General features: G+C 41.3%; 1 protein-coding gene across 1 annotated transcript; it reads right to left on the reverse strand.

Moving 5' to 3' along the window:
- Positions 1–11,797: 11,797 nt before the first annotated feature.
- LOC145957117 (uncharacterized) lies at positions 11,798–16,837 on the reverse strand. The gene has a single exon (XM_083073329.1). The coding sequence runs from the start codon at positions 16,835–16,837 to the stop codon at positions 11,798–11,800; it is 5,040 nt and encodes a 1,679-aa protein (XP_082929455.1).
- Positions 16,838–18,156: the final 1,319 nt, after the last annotated feature.

The raw sequence follows: 18,156 nt of genomic DNA on the forward strand, positions 1-18,156 counted from the left end.
TCAATTCTTATATGTAGATTGATAAACAAACTAAACAAAATAAGAATGATACTATATTTCGCATCATGTAATGTACAAGTGTGTAAAATAGATGATACTTTATTGTTATATTATTAATCATTCATGATTTATTAATATATGGTTTAATTAGTAGCTTGGAAATATAATTAGACAGAAACTCATTACGAAAAATCTAGTAAAGTTAGGGGGAAAAGAACATGTTAAAAATGCAAGACGATTATGATTATTGATTGCAATGTTGCTACTAATTTAACGTTAATATTACAAAATTCATGGTAGAGAAGAATAATGGAAGGGGGAATCTTCTGACAATAAAGACCAAAGGCTTATTTTTCTATCTACTACTAAGGCTACAAAGAAATGACTCGTTATCTTTACCAACAAACTCACTTAGACACATTCATTAACAAAAATTCACACTACAACATTTCACTTCTTACATGAGACACCACTACTAAAATATTTGGCAAACAATCCCCATAATTAGTTATTTTTAATAAATTATTTTGATAAAATCAAGGTTAAAATCCTTATTTGGTCCCTTATAATATTTTTTTGTTTCAATTTAGTCCCACTTTAATTTTTGGTTTCAATTTGATCTCCAATAATTTAAATCATTGCAATTTGGGACTTCCGTCTAAATGATTTAAACGGAGTTAACTGGTGGCCACGTGGATGCCACGTAGATGCACAGGTGGATGCCAAATTTCATGAATAGACGTGGAACAAGAACGACCCGTTCTGAAACCAGAACGGTCCGTTCTGCTTGCACATGTTATGTGTTAATTTTACAACTGGAACGGGCTGTTCTAAATGCAAATTTAACACAATATGAGTGAATCAGAACGGGTCGTTCTGAAACTAGAACGGGCCGTTCTGAATCCAGAACGACCCGTTTCCAGAACGCCAACTTCATGCTTTTTATTGTATTTTTTGCTCATTATATATATATATATATATATATATATATATATTAATAAAAATACAATAAATAAAAAATACAATAAATTAATATTGTTTATGAATAAAACTAAAAAAAAATCAAATAAATAAAACCTTCTAAAATCCTTCTTTGATTTGAACTTATCCAGTTCAAAATCTTGACCAAAATGCCGCAATGTGATTCAAAAATTGAAAATAAAAATTCATAACATATCATAAATTCAAAGACAGAAACATGGTTTAGAAACTGAAAACAAAAATTCAGAACATAACATATACTAAAAAAGTTCAAAGAAATTACTGAGAGTGCACATGAAATAACATATACTGAAAAAGTTCAAAAATTCATCCTTGACTGTATAGAGTCAATTTGGTAGTAAGTGGTTCACTCCAGTCTGACTAACAATGAAATAAAACCTGTTACCATTGTCCTTAGTAATATACTGCATCGTCCTTAATGATACACTATATAGCCTAAATGTTTAGCAATTAAAGTTATCAATCCCCATTGATAATATTACCAAATCTAGTGTTTGAAATGCTTTGTATCTTGAGTTTTTTTTCGTGAAATTCTGGAACCAGAATGGCCCGTTTTGAAACCAAAACGGCCCGTTCTGGTTCCAAGTGTATTCAAGAAATTTGGGATCCATTTGCGTGACATTTACGTGGCATCCACGTGGCCACCAGTTAACTCCGTTTAAATCATTTGGACGAAAGTCCCAAGTTTCAATGATTTAAATTATTGGGGACCAAATTGAAATCAAAAATTAAAGTGGGACTAAATTGAAACAAAAAAATATTATAAGGGACCAAATAAAGGTTTTAACCTAAAATCAATTAATTACATGTGTTGAATATAGAAAAATATAGTGGTTTGTTGGTTTAATTTATGTAGATGTGGATTTGCATTTAATCTGTCGTATTATACAATTGCCTCTTACACATGAATTCGATAACTTATAACTTAGGACACATGTCTTCTGTATTTCCGATCCTTACCTCTTATGGACAATCAATAAGAATAAGAATGACAAATTTTTGCTTGTCATTTTGTATTGTAGCAAAGATGTCTTCCAACTCATAAATGATGTAAAAGGACAAAAGAAAATAATAAAATGTCACACAGATGTGTCTGGCAATTCATTGTTACACTTGACGGGATATTTAGGGTTTTCCCTTGATCTTCATCGCTAGGGGTGTTAAAATTGCTAAATTGAACTAAACTATAATAAATAGTTCACCAAACTAAATTGAACTAAAATAAATATTGATTAAACTAAACTAAACTATTATCTAGTTTAGTTCATTATAGTTCTAGGAGTTTGAACTAGACTATAATATCAACTAAATTAAACTATTATTAACTATAAACTAAATTGAACTACATTAAAAAAAACAAATTTAAGATCAACATTTTTAAATTGAACTACCAAATCATTGATATTAATTATGAATTAAATTTAAAATAGCTTGAAATGTAAAACAAGTATAACATTGATAAAAGTCCACATGATAGATATTTTATTCATATTTTTTTAAAATCAATCAAATCTTATTAATTTTCAATCAATTTACTGATCTTATTAATTATTAAATAAAAGTTTAAAAATAATATCTAAATATTATATGTAACTATTTTTTTAAGTTAATACGTTCTTTACAAAATAGTATGACTTTTAAAAAATATTATAAAAATGTATACCGTTACTTTTATAATGTTGTAAACTCAATTGTTAAACTCAATTAATTAATATTATAATTTTTTTTATTAAATTAATAATATTTTTAGCATAAAAAAGTTATTTGGATAATAAAGAGAGAAGTTTGTACATACATATATAATACATTTTTTTTTTAAATTTTTATAATAATTATATTAAAAATATTGAATGAGTAATAATTATGAAAGGTATATAAATTTTTATTCAATTAATAAATGAAAATTAATTTTCTTTTAATCTTGTAAATTAATAAAAATTGTGTAGTTGTGCACAGTAACATTAAACCACTAGTATACTTACTTAAAAGTGGGCAATAGGCAAAATTGAAAAGCTATGAAAAATGTATTAATAATAAAAATTCAGTTTTATTAATAGTTTGGTCTAACAAATTACTCCTTAGAAAATAGTTTTAGATTTATAAAACTGAACATAAAATTTATTTTAGTTCAATTTTTATAAAAATAATTTAGTTTTTTCTATTTTAATCCAATTTAATTATTTATTAGTTTAGTTCTAACTAATTATTTAGAACATTTCCTAATTATAAGTTTTTTTTTAATAATTAAAGTGCACTAAACTACTTTTTATAATAGTTTAGTTTTTAAAACTAAACTTCAAATATAGTTTAGTTTAGTTTTTATAAAAATTAGTTTAGTTTTTTATAGTTTAGTTTAGTTTAGTTTTTATAATAGTTTAATTTAATTTAATATAATTTTTTGAACACCCCTATTGATTGCAAATGTTGTGTTACGTGATAAAGATTTGTTGTTATACTGCACTGTTGAGAAAATTATACTTCCCGAATGTAAGAAACACAAAATGCAGATGGTAAAAAGTTTGGTGAGCTATTTAAGGAAAGAATATAGACAAATAGTACAAGTGAAGACAAATAATACTTTTTATTATATTCAATTAAAATACACTGAGTGTTTTGAAAATATTTGTGGATATAAAGAGAAACACATTCAAACTCATGAAGAACAAAAGAGTTAAAAATTTAGGAGAGGACTTAATGACGACCTCTGAACCTTAATTTGACATGCTCACTCAAAGGAAGAAAATGTGAACGTAGATCAACAACATATCCTTGAAACAACAGGTGAGGGATACTTCAAGTTTGGATCACACAACCTAATCGATGCAAAATACAATAATTATCAAATAAACACTCATATAAAGATAAAATGACGAATATAGGAGACAAACCCTTCTTAGTGATTGCAAATCTACTACAAAATTATGAAGTTAGTGATCGAGGAAGTGTGCTTGGATCTTGACGAGGAAGGTGAACTTTTGCTACATCAAACATCTTTTAAACCCTAACTTGAATGCAATTGTGCAAGTAGTATGGAGATTGATGCAAGTGGTATCCCATAACACTCTTCATCAAATTACTTAGAAAAAAGTAGGCCTAAAATGTTAGCTTAACTGTCAATTACGTGATCTTAGGAGTTAGTTACTTCTTAATTCTTTAAATTATTTTCTGTGTAATCTTTTCCGATTATCATGATTGATTCGGTTGTATTAGATAATATAACCACGTGTATATAAGTAACTTGAATTAATGAGAATGGAGAACGGGATTCTGTTTTCCCAGAATTGGCATGGTATCAGAGCGGTTGATCCTAGGGCTGGGTTCTGAAGATCAAAAGCTCAAATGGCAGATGAGAGCACGAGGAATGAACTTCAGGCATCCTCTAACATCTTAGAGGACCTCGTGCAGTCTCTAGCTGCTACCATGGCTAAAGTCCTGGCACAGAACCAGTTTGCTCCACAAACCAGTTCACAAGAGTCAGGCAGCAATACAATTAATATAAAACTTGATGGATCCAATTATGGTCTATGGTCTCAGGTGGTTGAACTTCACCTCTCCGGGAAGGACAAACTGGGATACATAAATGGAGATGTACAAGAACCTACTGTGATAGATTCTACATATCGACAGTGGAAAACAAAGAATGTCAATGTTAAAAGCTTGATCTTGAACTCTTTAGACCAAAGTTTGGTGGGAAACTTCATACGATTCTCTACTGCAAAACAAGTGTGGGATGCTATTGCTACCACCTATCTTGACAGTAGTGACTCCTCTCAGATTTATGATCTCAAAAGGAAAGTCAATAGCATGAAACAAGCTGGTGGAACGTTGGAGACTTATTATAATTCTCTTCAAGGATTATGGAGAGAAATTGATTTTCGGAGACCAAATCCAATGGTATGTGCTCATGATATTTAGAAATTTAAAGATTTATTGCAAGAAGATCGTGTTTATACGTTTCTTGATGGTCTGGATGACCGTTTGGATCGTGTAAGGGGAGATGTGTTGTAGATGAAGCCATTCCCATCTCTCGAACAAACATATAATTACGTTAGAAGGGAGGACACACGACAGAGTGTGATGCTGTCAGGCACTGATGCTGGATCATCTGCAGCAATGGCTACAAAGGGAAGCTTAAGGAATAGTGGTAAGTTTATCAAGAAACAATCAAATACTGAAGGCGGTTGTACCCATTGTGGAAACAAAAAGCACACCAAGGAGACGTGCTTCAAGATACATGGCTACCCGGACTGGTGGCATGAACTCCAATCTAAGAAACAAAAGGAAGGAGGGATAGCGAAGGTCTCTCTAGTACATACTGAGCCTCAATTATCCCTTGTTACTCAGGTTGAATCTTCCTCAATTAACACCTATGATGAAGGTAACATATACTTTACACACTTGTCTTCTAATAATGGTAATAATGAAGGGTGGATCATAGACTCGGGTGCCACTGATCATATGACATATTGTGCCAGTGATTTAGTAAAGAAATCACTACCTAGATAATCTTGTATCATAAATGCCAATGGAGAATCATACCCAGTGACAGGAGCAGGGACAGTGAATTTTTCAAACCATATCTCTTTGCCTAATACTTTACTTGTTCCCTCTTTATCAAATAAACTTATTTCTGTTGGGCAAGCTACTGAACAATTAAACTGCGTGGCACTTATGTATCCTAAGTTTTGCTTTTTTCAGGATATCCTCACGAAGGAGATCATTGGGCGTGGTACTAAGAGGGGAGGACTCTACTACATGGAAGATCTGAATTCTAGTAGAGTAAATAATGTGGGAAAGGCTAGCAACAACAAAGAAGGAGAGATTCGGGTTTGGCATGCACGTATGGGTCATCCATCTTTTTATTACATGAAACATGTACTTCCAAAACTCTTTGCTAGTATAGATTTGAGTAAATTAACATGTGACACTTGTATAGTTGCAAAGAGTCATCGTGTACCTTTTCCCACACACTTGAATAAAATTAATATTCCTTTTGGTTTGATACACACTGATGTTTGGGGGCCATCATCCTTGCCATCTTTAGTTGGTCATCGGTGGTTTGTGACCTTTATCGATGATTGCACGCGTGTTACTTGGCTATATTTTATTAAGCATAAAAGTGAGGTTTTTGATATATTTAAAACTTTTCATAGTTTGATTCGAACACAATTCAACACTTATATTCGTGTTCTTCGTTCAGATAACGGAGGTGAATACGCTAATAATCAATTTCGTCACTTTTTTAATACTCATGGGATTATACATGAGACCTCCTGTCCTAACACACCTCAACAGAACGGTGTTGCTAAACGGAAGAATCAACATATCCTAGAAACAGCAAGAGCCTTGCTCATAGGTGCTCATATGCCATCAAAATATTGGGAAGAAGCTATCGGGACTTCTATTTACCTCATGAATCGTATGCCATCTAGAACTCTTGACTTCAAGACCCCCCTTGAAACCTTGAACAAATAATTCTCAATCTCTCCCCACTCACTACTCACTGTGATAATCAATCAGCCATTGAATTATCTGAAAATCCTATACAACATGAGCGAACGAAGCATGTTGATGTGGACAGAAATTTCATCAAGCAGAACCTAGATGACAAGATTATTAGCCTTCCATATGTGAGGACCAAAGACCAGCTAGCTGATATGCTTACTAAGGTAGTATCTGGGAGGATCTTCCATGACTCTCTTGGCAAGTTGAGGATTAAAGATATTTACTCCCCAACTTGAGGGGGAGTGTTAGCTTAGCTGTCAATTACGTGATCTTAGGAGTTAGTTACTTCTTGATTCTTTAAATTATTTTCTGTGTAATCTTTTCCGATTATCATGATTGATTCAGCTGTATTAGATAATATAACCACATGTATATAAGTAACTTGAATTAATGAGAATGGAGAACGGGATTCGTAACTTGGAAAAAAATATTGGCAAAATCAAACTTATTCATATAATGTACATAAGCAACGAGTAATGGTTTTATAGTTTCTATTTCATATTGTTCCGGTCACGGGGTGCGCTAGGGTTTTTCCTAGGTCAAGCCGCGAAGCCAGAGCATTCAAAAGTGTAATCTGCCTTCTCAACTCTAGGGTTTTGGGTTTTATGGCACGTCGTTCATGGGCCTTTTGGGCCCCGAGAATGAAGGGATTTTCCTAACCGCTCTTATCTTGATGGTGCGGGGTTGAAAGGAACAAGTGTAGTCGGGTTCTGACCGACTAGGTTCATACCGAGGACCCAGCCGGGTTAATGCCGAGTGGTCTCCTCAGTCCTTACAGGTGAGAGGATTCTAAACTGGACTCAAATTGCCTAGTCGGATTCCGACCGAAGGGACTCACCTCAAACGCTCTATCGAGTCATCACCGACCTCGAGGTGTTACAAGGTATGATCGGGTTGTAGGTCATCTCGGATATCACCCGAGACAGTACAGTTGCCCTCCAGCCTCGAGCCCATGAGGCAAAGAGGCTGAGATAAGTGCGCACCGAGATACCCTGCCTTGGCCGAATAGATGGTAAAGTCGGATTGTAACCGAGACAGTACACTTGCCCTCCAGCCTCGAGCCCATGAGGCAAAGAGGCTGAGATAAGTGCACCGAGATGCCCTGCCTTGGCCGAGCTGTCCGAGTGACGTCCCTTCATGTTGCGTCGCTGCGATGCGCATTTATTGCGGGGTGGCTTTTTAGAGAAACGATGGTATTAGTGCCACGTGTCTTGAAACGTGTGGGGGGTTTACTGTTGAAAGTTGTAACGTTCCTGGTTTGCGGCGTGACTCTTAAACGCGCGTCTCTTCGATAAACGGTGCGTTTTCAAAAGGTGAATTTCTTGGTACGCTTTCCTTGTCTATATATACTAAGGTCCCTCGCTGCTTTGGTCCTTGCTTTCACTTCCTTCATTTTTAGGGCTTAGCATCTCCTTCGCGGTGGTTCATTTCCCGTGGTCCACGGTGGTTTCGCGGCGTTCCGGTGAAGGTGTTGGGTGAGGAAGAGTTGTTGGGTGCCCCTAGGTACGCGTCTATTTAAACCTGTTGGTCTTTTTTGTTCGCAGAAAGAGAAAAGAAATCCTTAGTAGTTGCTTAAGTTAATCTATTCATCTGCAATGGCCTCCATAAACTATAGGGAACTGTATGAGTGGGTTAAAGATGATGTCTTGCGTTGTGATTCTTGTATGAACTCGTGGGCCATGGTTGATAGCTTCTGTAGTGAGCATGTGGTGTGTGAGGGGGGGGATAGTGTGATTATTTGCGAACCCTGTGTCGATGAGGAGCCCGTGTGCGTGAAAGGGGCTCCCTCCGAGAGATTCACCTTTTGCTATACTACCTTGATTTCAAAGCTTAGGGTAAGGTGGCCCCTTTCTGAATGTGAAAAAGGGGTGCTTCAGACACTGAATGTGGCCCCTACCCAACTTCACCCAAACAGTTGGGCGTTTGTTCGAGGGTTTGAAATTTTGTGTATGGGTCTTGGTATTTCTCCTTCCTTAGATAAGTTTTTCTATTTTTTTGAAACCCGAGTGAGCAAACGTACTAGCTGGGTGTCTGTTGGTGGTGTCAATGGGCGAGGGCTCCTGACGTTGTTCCAGTCGTCCTACAAAGATTTTAAGAAATCGTATTTTCGCCTTCGTTGTACTCCTGGTAATGAGAGTCTGCTTGACGGGTACCCTTTGTATTGGAACCGGCGAACGGTATCCTATGGTGGTTTGTCATTGGAGCAAGTTGCCGAGGGGGACCGAAAGGATGTTAGAAAACTTGAGGAGCTCAAAACGATTTTCAACACCACTAGACTTCTAGACTTAGAAAATAGACCCAGTGAATTGAAAATCTATATAGGTAGTCGGTTCCTCGCCGATACCCCTGTCATTTCTTTCATTTTATTTCTACATCCTCTTTTAATAGTAACGTGTGTTCATCTCTTACGCAGAGAAAATGGCGAGCTTGAGCAATCGCGAGATGAGGAAATTATGGAAGCAGCAAGAAGCTTCTAAAGCCGTCGAGGTGGCGACAAGTGGTGCGGGAGTTCCTCCCAAGAAGGGTAGCGTCGCCGAGAGTCCCCTTAAGCGTCGCCGGGAGACCGAGAATCCCATCACCCTCGTGAATCTCGAGACCGAGATCGGGGGGGAGGAGCTGGAGAAAGACGTCGAGGTTCAGTCAGCTGAGCGGACGCTGAGTATGTGTATCGGGGAAAATTGGGAGCCCGTAGATCACGGCCCCGACTTGGGCAAAGCTCCGTCTTTCTGGGACGAGAAATTCAACCACGCTTCACATATTCGCCACACTGATTTGCTTGAGGGCGACAAAGATGACTTGGAAAAAATGAGCCCTTTTTCGATTGCAAAGGGGGTCGAATCGTTGGTTAACCGCCTGTCCGCGTTGTCGCTCATCAATGAGGACAAAGTTCGTGGGATGGTACGAGAAATCAAACTGCAGGGGAAGAAGATCAGTTCCCTTAAAGAGACCGTGAAGAAAGGTAAGGCAGATCTCGCCTGGGTAACCTCGGAGCGGGACAAGCTACTCGTGAACCGGCGTGGTTTTGATGATGAAAGGAAGACTTGGGCTTCTGAGAAATCGGCCCTTGAAAAGGAGTTGGAAGAGCTTCGACTCGCGCGGGATAAGAATGCCGACGCGGCCCAAGTCTTTGAGAACGGATTGGCCGTCGCGAAGTCGGAAACCGAGAAGCTGCAGGTTGATCTCCAGGCCGCCAAGATGGACTCGCTGAACAAGTTTGTTGAAGGTTTTGACGCTGCCACCACTCAAGTGAAATTTCTCCATGCTGATATCGATCTCGGAGGGCTTGGCTATTTCAAGGAGATTGTAAATGGGGAGCTTGTGGACCCCCCTGAGGATGATTAATCGTCACTCCTCAAGGCTTTTGGACTTGCTGTTTTTCTATCGGTTGTTGTCTCTACTGTAGAACATTTATGGAGTATTGTCTTTTTGGTCCTTATTGTTCATCTCATGCTCATGTTTTTGTTATAAGAAAAAGCTTTCTAGGTTCAGAAATTTGCAATGCGAATGAGTACCTCCCCTATATACTTCGTTGAATCTCGAACTCCAAAACGCACAAAAAACTTCCTAAGTTAACTGAATATTTTCCCAGCATACTTAGCTTTCAGGTTCAACAAATGGAATTGCAAATTTTCTAAGTTAAAAACATAAATGATGACCAATATGCCGCCTTGCTGCCGACCTAAAATGAATAAAAAATTTTCTAAGTTTAAAACATAAATCACGACCAATATGTCGCCTTCCTGCCGACCTAAAATGATTGCAAATTCTTCTAAGTTAAAAACGTAAATGATGACCAATATGTCGCCTTGCTGCCGACCTAAAATGAATAAAAAATTTTCTAAGTTTAAAACATAAATCACGACCAATATGTCGCCTTCCTGCCGACCTAAAATGATTGCAAATTTTTCTAAGTTAAAAACATAAATGATGACCAATATGTCGCCTTGCTGCCGACCTAAAATGAATAAAAAATTTTCTAAGTTTAAAACATAAATCACGACCAATATGTCGCCTTCCTGCCGACCTAAAATGATTGCAAATTCTTCTAAGTTAAAAACGTAAATGATGACCAATATGTCGCCTTGCTGCCGACCTAAAATGAATAAAAAATTTTCTAAGTTTAAAACATAAATCACGACCAATATGTCGCCTTCCTGCCGACCTAAAATGATTGCAAATTCTTCTAAGTTAAAAACGTAAGACCAATATGTCGCCTTCCTGCCGACCTAAAATGATTGCAAATTTTTCTAAGTTAAAAACATAAATGATGACCAATATGTCGCCTTGCTGCCGACCTAAAATGAATAAAAAATTTTCTAATTTTAAAACATAAATCACGACCAATATGTCGCCTTTTTGCCGATTGAAATAATATGAGTACTTTCTGTTAAAACAAAATGGGTGGAAGAGTCGTCTAATTGCCGACCGAAGGAGACAACTTGAAAGTTATTGGTGAAGAAATCGACCAAATTCCGAAGTGAGCTGACGAACTAGGAAATTTTAAAAGGTAAAATGAGGCATAGGTAACCGCGCCGTCGTCTAGTCGCACCAGCGCTCGCGCCTGTCGGATTTTTACCGATCAGTGACGAGTCTTTGCTTTTTTATACTCGCGCCAGTCGGATTTTTACCGATCAGTGACGAGTCTTTGCTTTTTTATACTCGCGCCAGTCGGATTTTTACCGATCAGTGACGAGTAATTGCTTTTTTATACTCGCGCCAGTCGGATTTTTACCGATCAGTGACGAGTCTTTGCTTTTTTATACTCGCGCCAGTCGGATTTTTACCGATCAGTGACGAGTCTTTGCTTTTTTATACTCGCGCCAGTCGGATTTTTACCGATCAGTGACGAGTCTTTGCTTTTTTATACTCGCGCCAGTCGGATTTTTACCGATCAGTGACGAGTAATTGCTTTTTTATACTCGCGCCAGTCGAATTTTTACCGATCAGTGACGAGTCTTTGCTTTTTTATACTCGCGCCAGTCGGATTTTTACCGATCAGTGACGAGTCTTTGCTTTTTTATACTCGCGCCAGTCGGATTTTTACCGATCAGTGACGAGTCTTTGCTTTTTTATACTCGCGCCTGTCGGATTTTTACCGATCAGTGACGAGTCTTTGCTTCTTCAAAATAACAAAGGTTAAGGAGCCATTAATAGCGAAAAAATGACATGACATGTATTATTGAAATTGAAAGAGTGATGCCTCGTTAAAAACCTTCTCAGCAAAAAACCCCTCAAATTTTTACGAGGACAAAATACTGAGTTAGGAAAAGAGTGCACCTAATACAAAAGATCAGCTATAATAAAAACGCAAACTCGCCGCGTTCCATGTTCTCGGTATCATTCCTCCGTCCAAGGTCCTCAGCCTATACGCGCCTTTGCCGACCACATCGTCCACTTTGTAAGGACCCACCCACTTTGCTGACAGCTTGTTCTTCATTTGCATTGGCTGGGCACGCCTCAACACTAGGTCGCCTACGATGAAGTCTCTCGGATTCACCTTTGTGTTGTACTTGAAGGCTGCTCTTCTCTGGGACGCTATTTGGTTTATTCTTGCTTTTTCTCTAACCTCTTGGATTAAATCCAAATCAACTCGCCTGCCCTGGTCAGACTCCTCCGCCGAAAAAGCCGTAGTGCGGACTGATGGTTCTACAATCTCAATTGGGATCATGGCGTCGGTTCCGTATACCAGATTGAAAGGAGTATCTTGAGTCGTTGAGTGGACGGTGGTGTGGTACGACCATAGTACTCGGGGAAGTTCCTCAACCCATGACGCGCCTGACTCCTGTACACGTTTCTTCAGACCCGAGAGGATTACCTTATTGGCCGACTCTGCCTGGCCATTGGATTGTGGATGTTCGACCGACGTGAACGCCATTCGGATACCGACCTCTTTGCAGAAATCACGAACCCTTGTGCTTGCAAACTGGGTTCCATTATCGGAAACAAGCATTTGAGGGACTCCGTACCTACACACCACATTCTTCCAGAGGAAAGCTCTTACTTTTTCTGCCGAGATGTTCGCCACTGGTTCCGCCTCGATCCATTTACTGAAGTAGTCGACCGCCACTATCAAGAATTTCAGTTGCCTTATTGCAATCGGAAATGGCCCGAGGATATCAATCCCCCACTTGTGGAAGGGCCATGGGGACAGAATTGAATGCAGTCGTTCAGCTGGGGAATGGAGCAAAGGGGCGTGTCTTTGGCATCCGTCGCACTTCTGGACCCAGTTGACGCAGTCGTTTTTTAGGGATGGCCAGAAGTATCCTGCTCGGGCGACTTTATACACTAGAGCTCGGCCTCCGATATGGCTTCCGCACATTCCACTGTGAATCTCATCCATCACTCTCTTTGCTTGTGGCATGGTGAGACACCTTAGGAGGGGAGAGCTGTAACCTCTTCGGTAAAGTCTCTCACTAATAACCACAAACCTGGCCGACTCTCTTTGTATCAGCGATGCTTGCCTTTTATCTTCTGGCAATTCCCCCCGAGTCAGGTACGCAATGTAAGGTGCCATCCACGAGTTGAGTTCCTCCTGGATGAAAAGAACACTCCCCTGTGGCTCATTTATGCTCGGCTGAGCTAAAGTTTCTTGGATGACCGATCGAGTGGCTCCCGGCTTCTTCGTGCTAGCTAACTTGGATAGGAGGTCTGCTCTCAAATTTTGCTCTCGCGGCACGTGGCTAAGTGTGAATGCTCGGAAACTTTCCGATAAGAGTTTTACCCTCTCCAAGTACTTGGCCAGTTGAGGATCCTTGGCTTGGAAGGTTCCCGCCACTTGTCCGGTGATCAATTGGGAATCACTTCTGGCTGACAAACTCGTCGCACCCATCTCCTTGGCTAAACTCATTCCTGCCAATAACGCCTCGTACTCGGCTTGGTTGTTGCTTGCCCTGAACTCAAACCGTAGTGACTGTTCTAGTAGGATTCCACCCGGGCCCTCCAAGACGATTCCAGCTCCGCTTCCTCCTATATTTGACGCACCGTCAACTGATAAAATCCATTGGGTTTCACCGACCGTGTCTTCCTTGGCTGGAGGGGTCAACTCCATCAGGAAGTCGGCCAATACCTGGGCTTTGATTGCTCCTCTCGGCTCATACTTGATGGAGAATTCAGAGAGCTCGACTGACCATTTCATCATTCTACCGGCCAGGTCGGGTTTTTGCAAGACTTGTCGAATCGGATGATCAGTACGAATTATCACCTCGTAACTCTGGAAGTAATGCCTCAATTTCCTCGCAGTGACCAGTATAGCGAGGGCTAGTTTTTCGATTCTCTGATATCTTGTCTCTGCTCCCTGCAAAACCCTGCTTACAAAGTAAATAGGAACTTGGGAAGCTTCACGCTCTTGAACCAGAACTGAACTGACAGCACGGTCGGACGCCGAGATGTATACCAACAAGGGCATGTCTAGTCGTGGTTTTGTTAAGATCGGCGGGGATGCTAACGACTTCTTGAGCTCGGAGAAGGCTTCTTCACACTCGGTTGTCCAAACGAACCGGTCATTCTTCCTCAGACATTGAAAAAGAGGCAGGGCTTTGTCAGCCGCTCTTGATATAAATCGGGAGAGAGAGGCCATCCTCCCCGTTAATTGTTGTACCTCCTTTACTGTAGAAGGGCTTCTCATGTCGATGATCGCCGAGCACTTGTCCGGGTTCGCTTCAATGCCGCGGTGAGTTAACAGGAACCCGAGGAACTTTCCCGCCTGGACGCCGAAAGAGCACTTCTCCGGGTTCAGTTTCAGCTGGAACTTGCCGATGGTATCGAACAATTCCTGCAAGTCGCCAAAGTGCTGACTGACGCTTTCCGACTTCACCACCATGTCGTCTACATAAGCTTCCACATTCCGACCGAGCTGATTCACAAGGATTTTGTCCATCAGTCGCTGATAAGTCGCCCCTGCGTTCTTCAGACCGAACGGCATGACTCTGTAGCAGAAATTGGCCTGATCCGCCATGAAGGCGGTCTTGTCCTCATCTGTGGGATGCATTCGGATCTGATTGTACCCCGAGTATGCATCCATGAAGCTTAGTAACTCGTATCCCGACGCACCATCCACCAGGCAGTCTATGTTCGGCAGCGGGTACGAGTCTTTTGGGCAGGCCTTATTGAGGTCGGTGAAGTCCGTACACATTCGCCATTTCCCACTGCTCTTGCGCACCATGACTACGTTTGCCAACCAGGTCGGGTATTGGATTTCCCGAATGTGTCCTGCCATCAGTAGTTTCTGCGTCTCTTCCGCGATAGCCCTTCGCTTCTCCTCGCCGACTTTCCTTCTCTTCTGAATTACTGCCTTTGCACTAGGGTCTATGGCCAACTTGTGACACAAAAAGTTTGGATCAATTCCAGGCATGTCGCTGGAATGCCATGCGAATGCCAAGACATTATCCTTCAAGACCCTCACTAATTTCTCCTCATCTTCTGGAGTCAAAGAGGTGCCTATCTTTACGTTTCTCCCTTCCATTACCTCCACTTCCTTGACGTCTTCTGCTGGGGCGGGTCGGTGGTCAAACTGACCCATTCTGGGATCTAGCTCGACGGAATGGACCCCCCTCTGTGCCTGCTTAGTGTACAGTCGTCTTCGTGTCTTCAAACTATCCCCATAGCATTTTCGAGCGACCTCCTGGTCCACCCTGAGGACCCCCATAGTACCATTTGGCAACGGGTACTTTAGCTTCAGATGGGGGGTAGACACGACCGCTCCCAGCTTGTTCAAAGTCGGCCTGCCGATCAGTATACTATACGACGACTGAGCGTCGACAACCAAGTACCGAACAACCACCGTCTTCATCTGAGCTCCTTGGCCGAAGGTCGTCTCCAAATCGGCGTATCCCCTTGCGATGACTTGGTCCCCTGCAAAACCCACTAGAGTCCCTGCATAAGGAATTAGTCGGTCGTTAGGAATTTTCATTCCCTCAAAAGTTTCCCAGAATAAAATATCCGCGGAACTTCCCTGGTCAATCAACACGCGCTTCACATTGTACCCCATGACGATCGCCGACACGACGATGGGGTCATCTTCATGAGGCGCTACTCCTTCGTAATCCGAATCCGAGAATGAAATCTCAGGCTGAGACGGTCGCCTGAATTCCGAAACTGTCAGTACCGACCGAGTGTACCTCTTTCGGGCAGTAGAAGTAGACCCCCCCCCGGCAAAACCTCCTGCTATGGTGTTGAAATCCCCATGAATGGGCTGCTGATGAGCTTCCGAGACCTTTGCAGTGGAATCTCTGGGAGGAGATCTCTCTCGACGTCTATCCCTCCTTGCGTCGTCATGTGTGCGTTTAGACCGCCTGTCGGATGACCCTCCTTCTTGTTTTCTCGCCACAAACTCCCTCAGTCGTCCCTCCTTGATCAGGCGTTCGATCTGTCTTCCTAAGACGAAGCAGTTTTCTGTGGAATGTCCGTGAGCCCTATGGAACTCACACCAATCGGTTTTCGAGGGCCCCAGCTGACGCTCCGTCGCCTCTGGAAACTCAAAAAACGATGCATTGTTGACATCGTGAAGTATTTGTCGCCTAGGAACAGTAAGTGGAGTGAACTTTTCTTCCTCATTGTTGCGCCTCCATTCGCCCCTTGCCCGACTACCCTGTTCGGTCTGCCTGTAATTACTTTCCTTCCTGCTATATTGGTCATGTCGTTTACTCCAGTCTGAGCGCGGTCGAAGATGCTTGTTTCCCTCCTTATTGCTGCTCCCTGCTTCTCGGTTCTCGGCCGCCCTTTTAATGATCTGATTCTCCTCCGTTTTGATGTGGCTCAGAGCGAAAGCCCTCACCTCCGACATCGTTTGACAGTTCGCTCTTTCGAGCGCGATGTCGAAAGCTCCCGATCTCAAACCTTTCTGAAATGCAATGACCGCCATCTTCTCGTCCAACGATGCCACCCTCAGCGCGGTCTCGTTGAACCTTCGCAGGAAATCCTTCAGTGACTCCTCGCGTTGCTGCCTTAGGTCGAACAAGTCCGACGTGATCGGTGGCTTCTTCTTGTTAGCGGCGAATTGCGCCATGAAGAGCCGACTAAACACGTCAAAGTCGGTGATTGACCTGTCCGGGAGTCCGCTGAACCAGTCCAGCGCTGCCTTCTTGAGCGTGCCCATGAATAACTTGCACCGCGCTTCCATGCTTCCTCCACAGATCAACATTTGAGCTCGGAAGTCCATCAAATGCTGATCGGGGTCCTGGGTCCCGTCGAAGGGCTCCACTTGGGGTGTGCGAAGATCCCTGGGAATGATCTCGGCCTCTATGGCTTCCGAAAAAGGTCGAAAATCCCTAGGGACTTCCATCATGACATCCTCCTCTACCGTCCTGACACTAGCTTCCAACCTGGCCTCCATCCCATCCGCTCGTCTCCTGAGCTCCTCATTCTCACGTTGAATAGCCTCCTCTCTCCCTGGAGCGCGCGTTCTCTTCCCTTAAGCCGTTGATCATGGCCATCATCTCCTCCATTGTAGGAGGTTGTGCATTGTTGTGGTTGCCGCCTCTCACCATGGTAGTCCGTTGGTTCTTCTCTGTGATTCGGGGCGTAGGAGCAGTTTTACCATAGCCCCACGGTGGGCGCCAAATGTTCCGGTCACGGGGTGCGCTAGGGTTTTTCCTAGGTCAAGCCGCGAAGCCAGAGCATTCAAAAGTGTAATCTGCCCTCTCAACTCTAGGGTTTTGGGTTTTATGGCACGTCGTTCATGGGCCTTTTGGGCCCCGAGAATGAAGGGATTTTCCTAACCGCTCTTATCTTGATGGTGCGGGGTTGAAAGGAACAAGTGTAGTCGGGTTCTGACCGACTAGGTTCATACCGAGGACCCAGCCGGGTTAATGCCGAGTGGTCTCCTCAGTCCTTACAGGTGAGAGGATTCTAAACTGGACTCAAATTGCCTAGTCGGATTCCGACCGAAGGGACTCACCTCAAACGCTCTATCGAGTCATCACCGACCTCGAGGTGTTACAAGGTATGATCGGGTTGTAGGTCATCTCGGATATCACCCGAGACAGTACAGTTGCCCTCCAGCCTCGAGCCCATGAGGCAAAGAGGCTGAGATAAGTGCGCACCGAGATACCCTGCCTTGGCCGAATAGATGGTAAAGTCGGATTGTAACCGAGACAGTACACATATCAAATTACTTTATGGTTTTTGTTTGATATTAAAATTATTTTTTTAAATATCGTTATAAGATGTATGTTTTTAACTGGAGTGTTATATCCTCTTGCTTTATCTCTTACCGCCATTTATGGCAAGCATTAGTAAATACATTTAATGTCTTATAAATAAAAAATACATTCAATGCTTATTATAAAGGGGAATCAAAAGATTAGTCAAAAAATAAAGTAGGAGGATTTAAAATTAGTATTTTAATTTATACTCTTACTACAATTATAATATTGTCGAACACTAAAGAGTTTACTTAGAAAAAGAAAAAAAGGAAAGAAAACATATGTAGCAACATATTACATTTATGAAATTTGTCTCACAATCTCTTTATTTTCTCACTCTGTCGATGTATCCAAAATGCTTCTTCTTTTTATTATAAAATTGTTTTTTATATTTAGACAACTCATGATCACTTCTCCGGACCATGCTTTAATTGAATTTCAACTAAACTATTTATGAGGTCAAACTATGTTTTACTTTTTATGGCTTTATGGTGAGGGAACATAAGAT

The sequence above is a fragment of the Cajanus cajan genome, chromosome 4, assembly GCF_000230855.2.
Source record: "Cajanus cajan strain Asha chromosome 4, NIPB_CcT2T_4, whole genome shotgun sequence".
NCBI classification, from domain to species: domain Eukaryota; kingdom Viridiplantae; phylum Streptophyta; class Magnoliopsida; order Fabales; family Fabaceae; genus Cajanus; species Cajanus cajan.

Bases quoted from the DNA above. Each gene is read 5' to 3' on its own strand.
- LOC145957117 (XM_083073329.1), bottom strand. From the start codon at position 16,837: ATGGAGGCCAGGTTGGAAGCTAGTGTCAGGACGGTAGAGGAGGATGTC.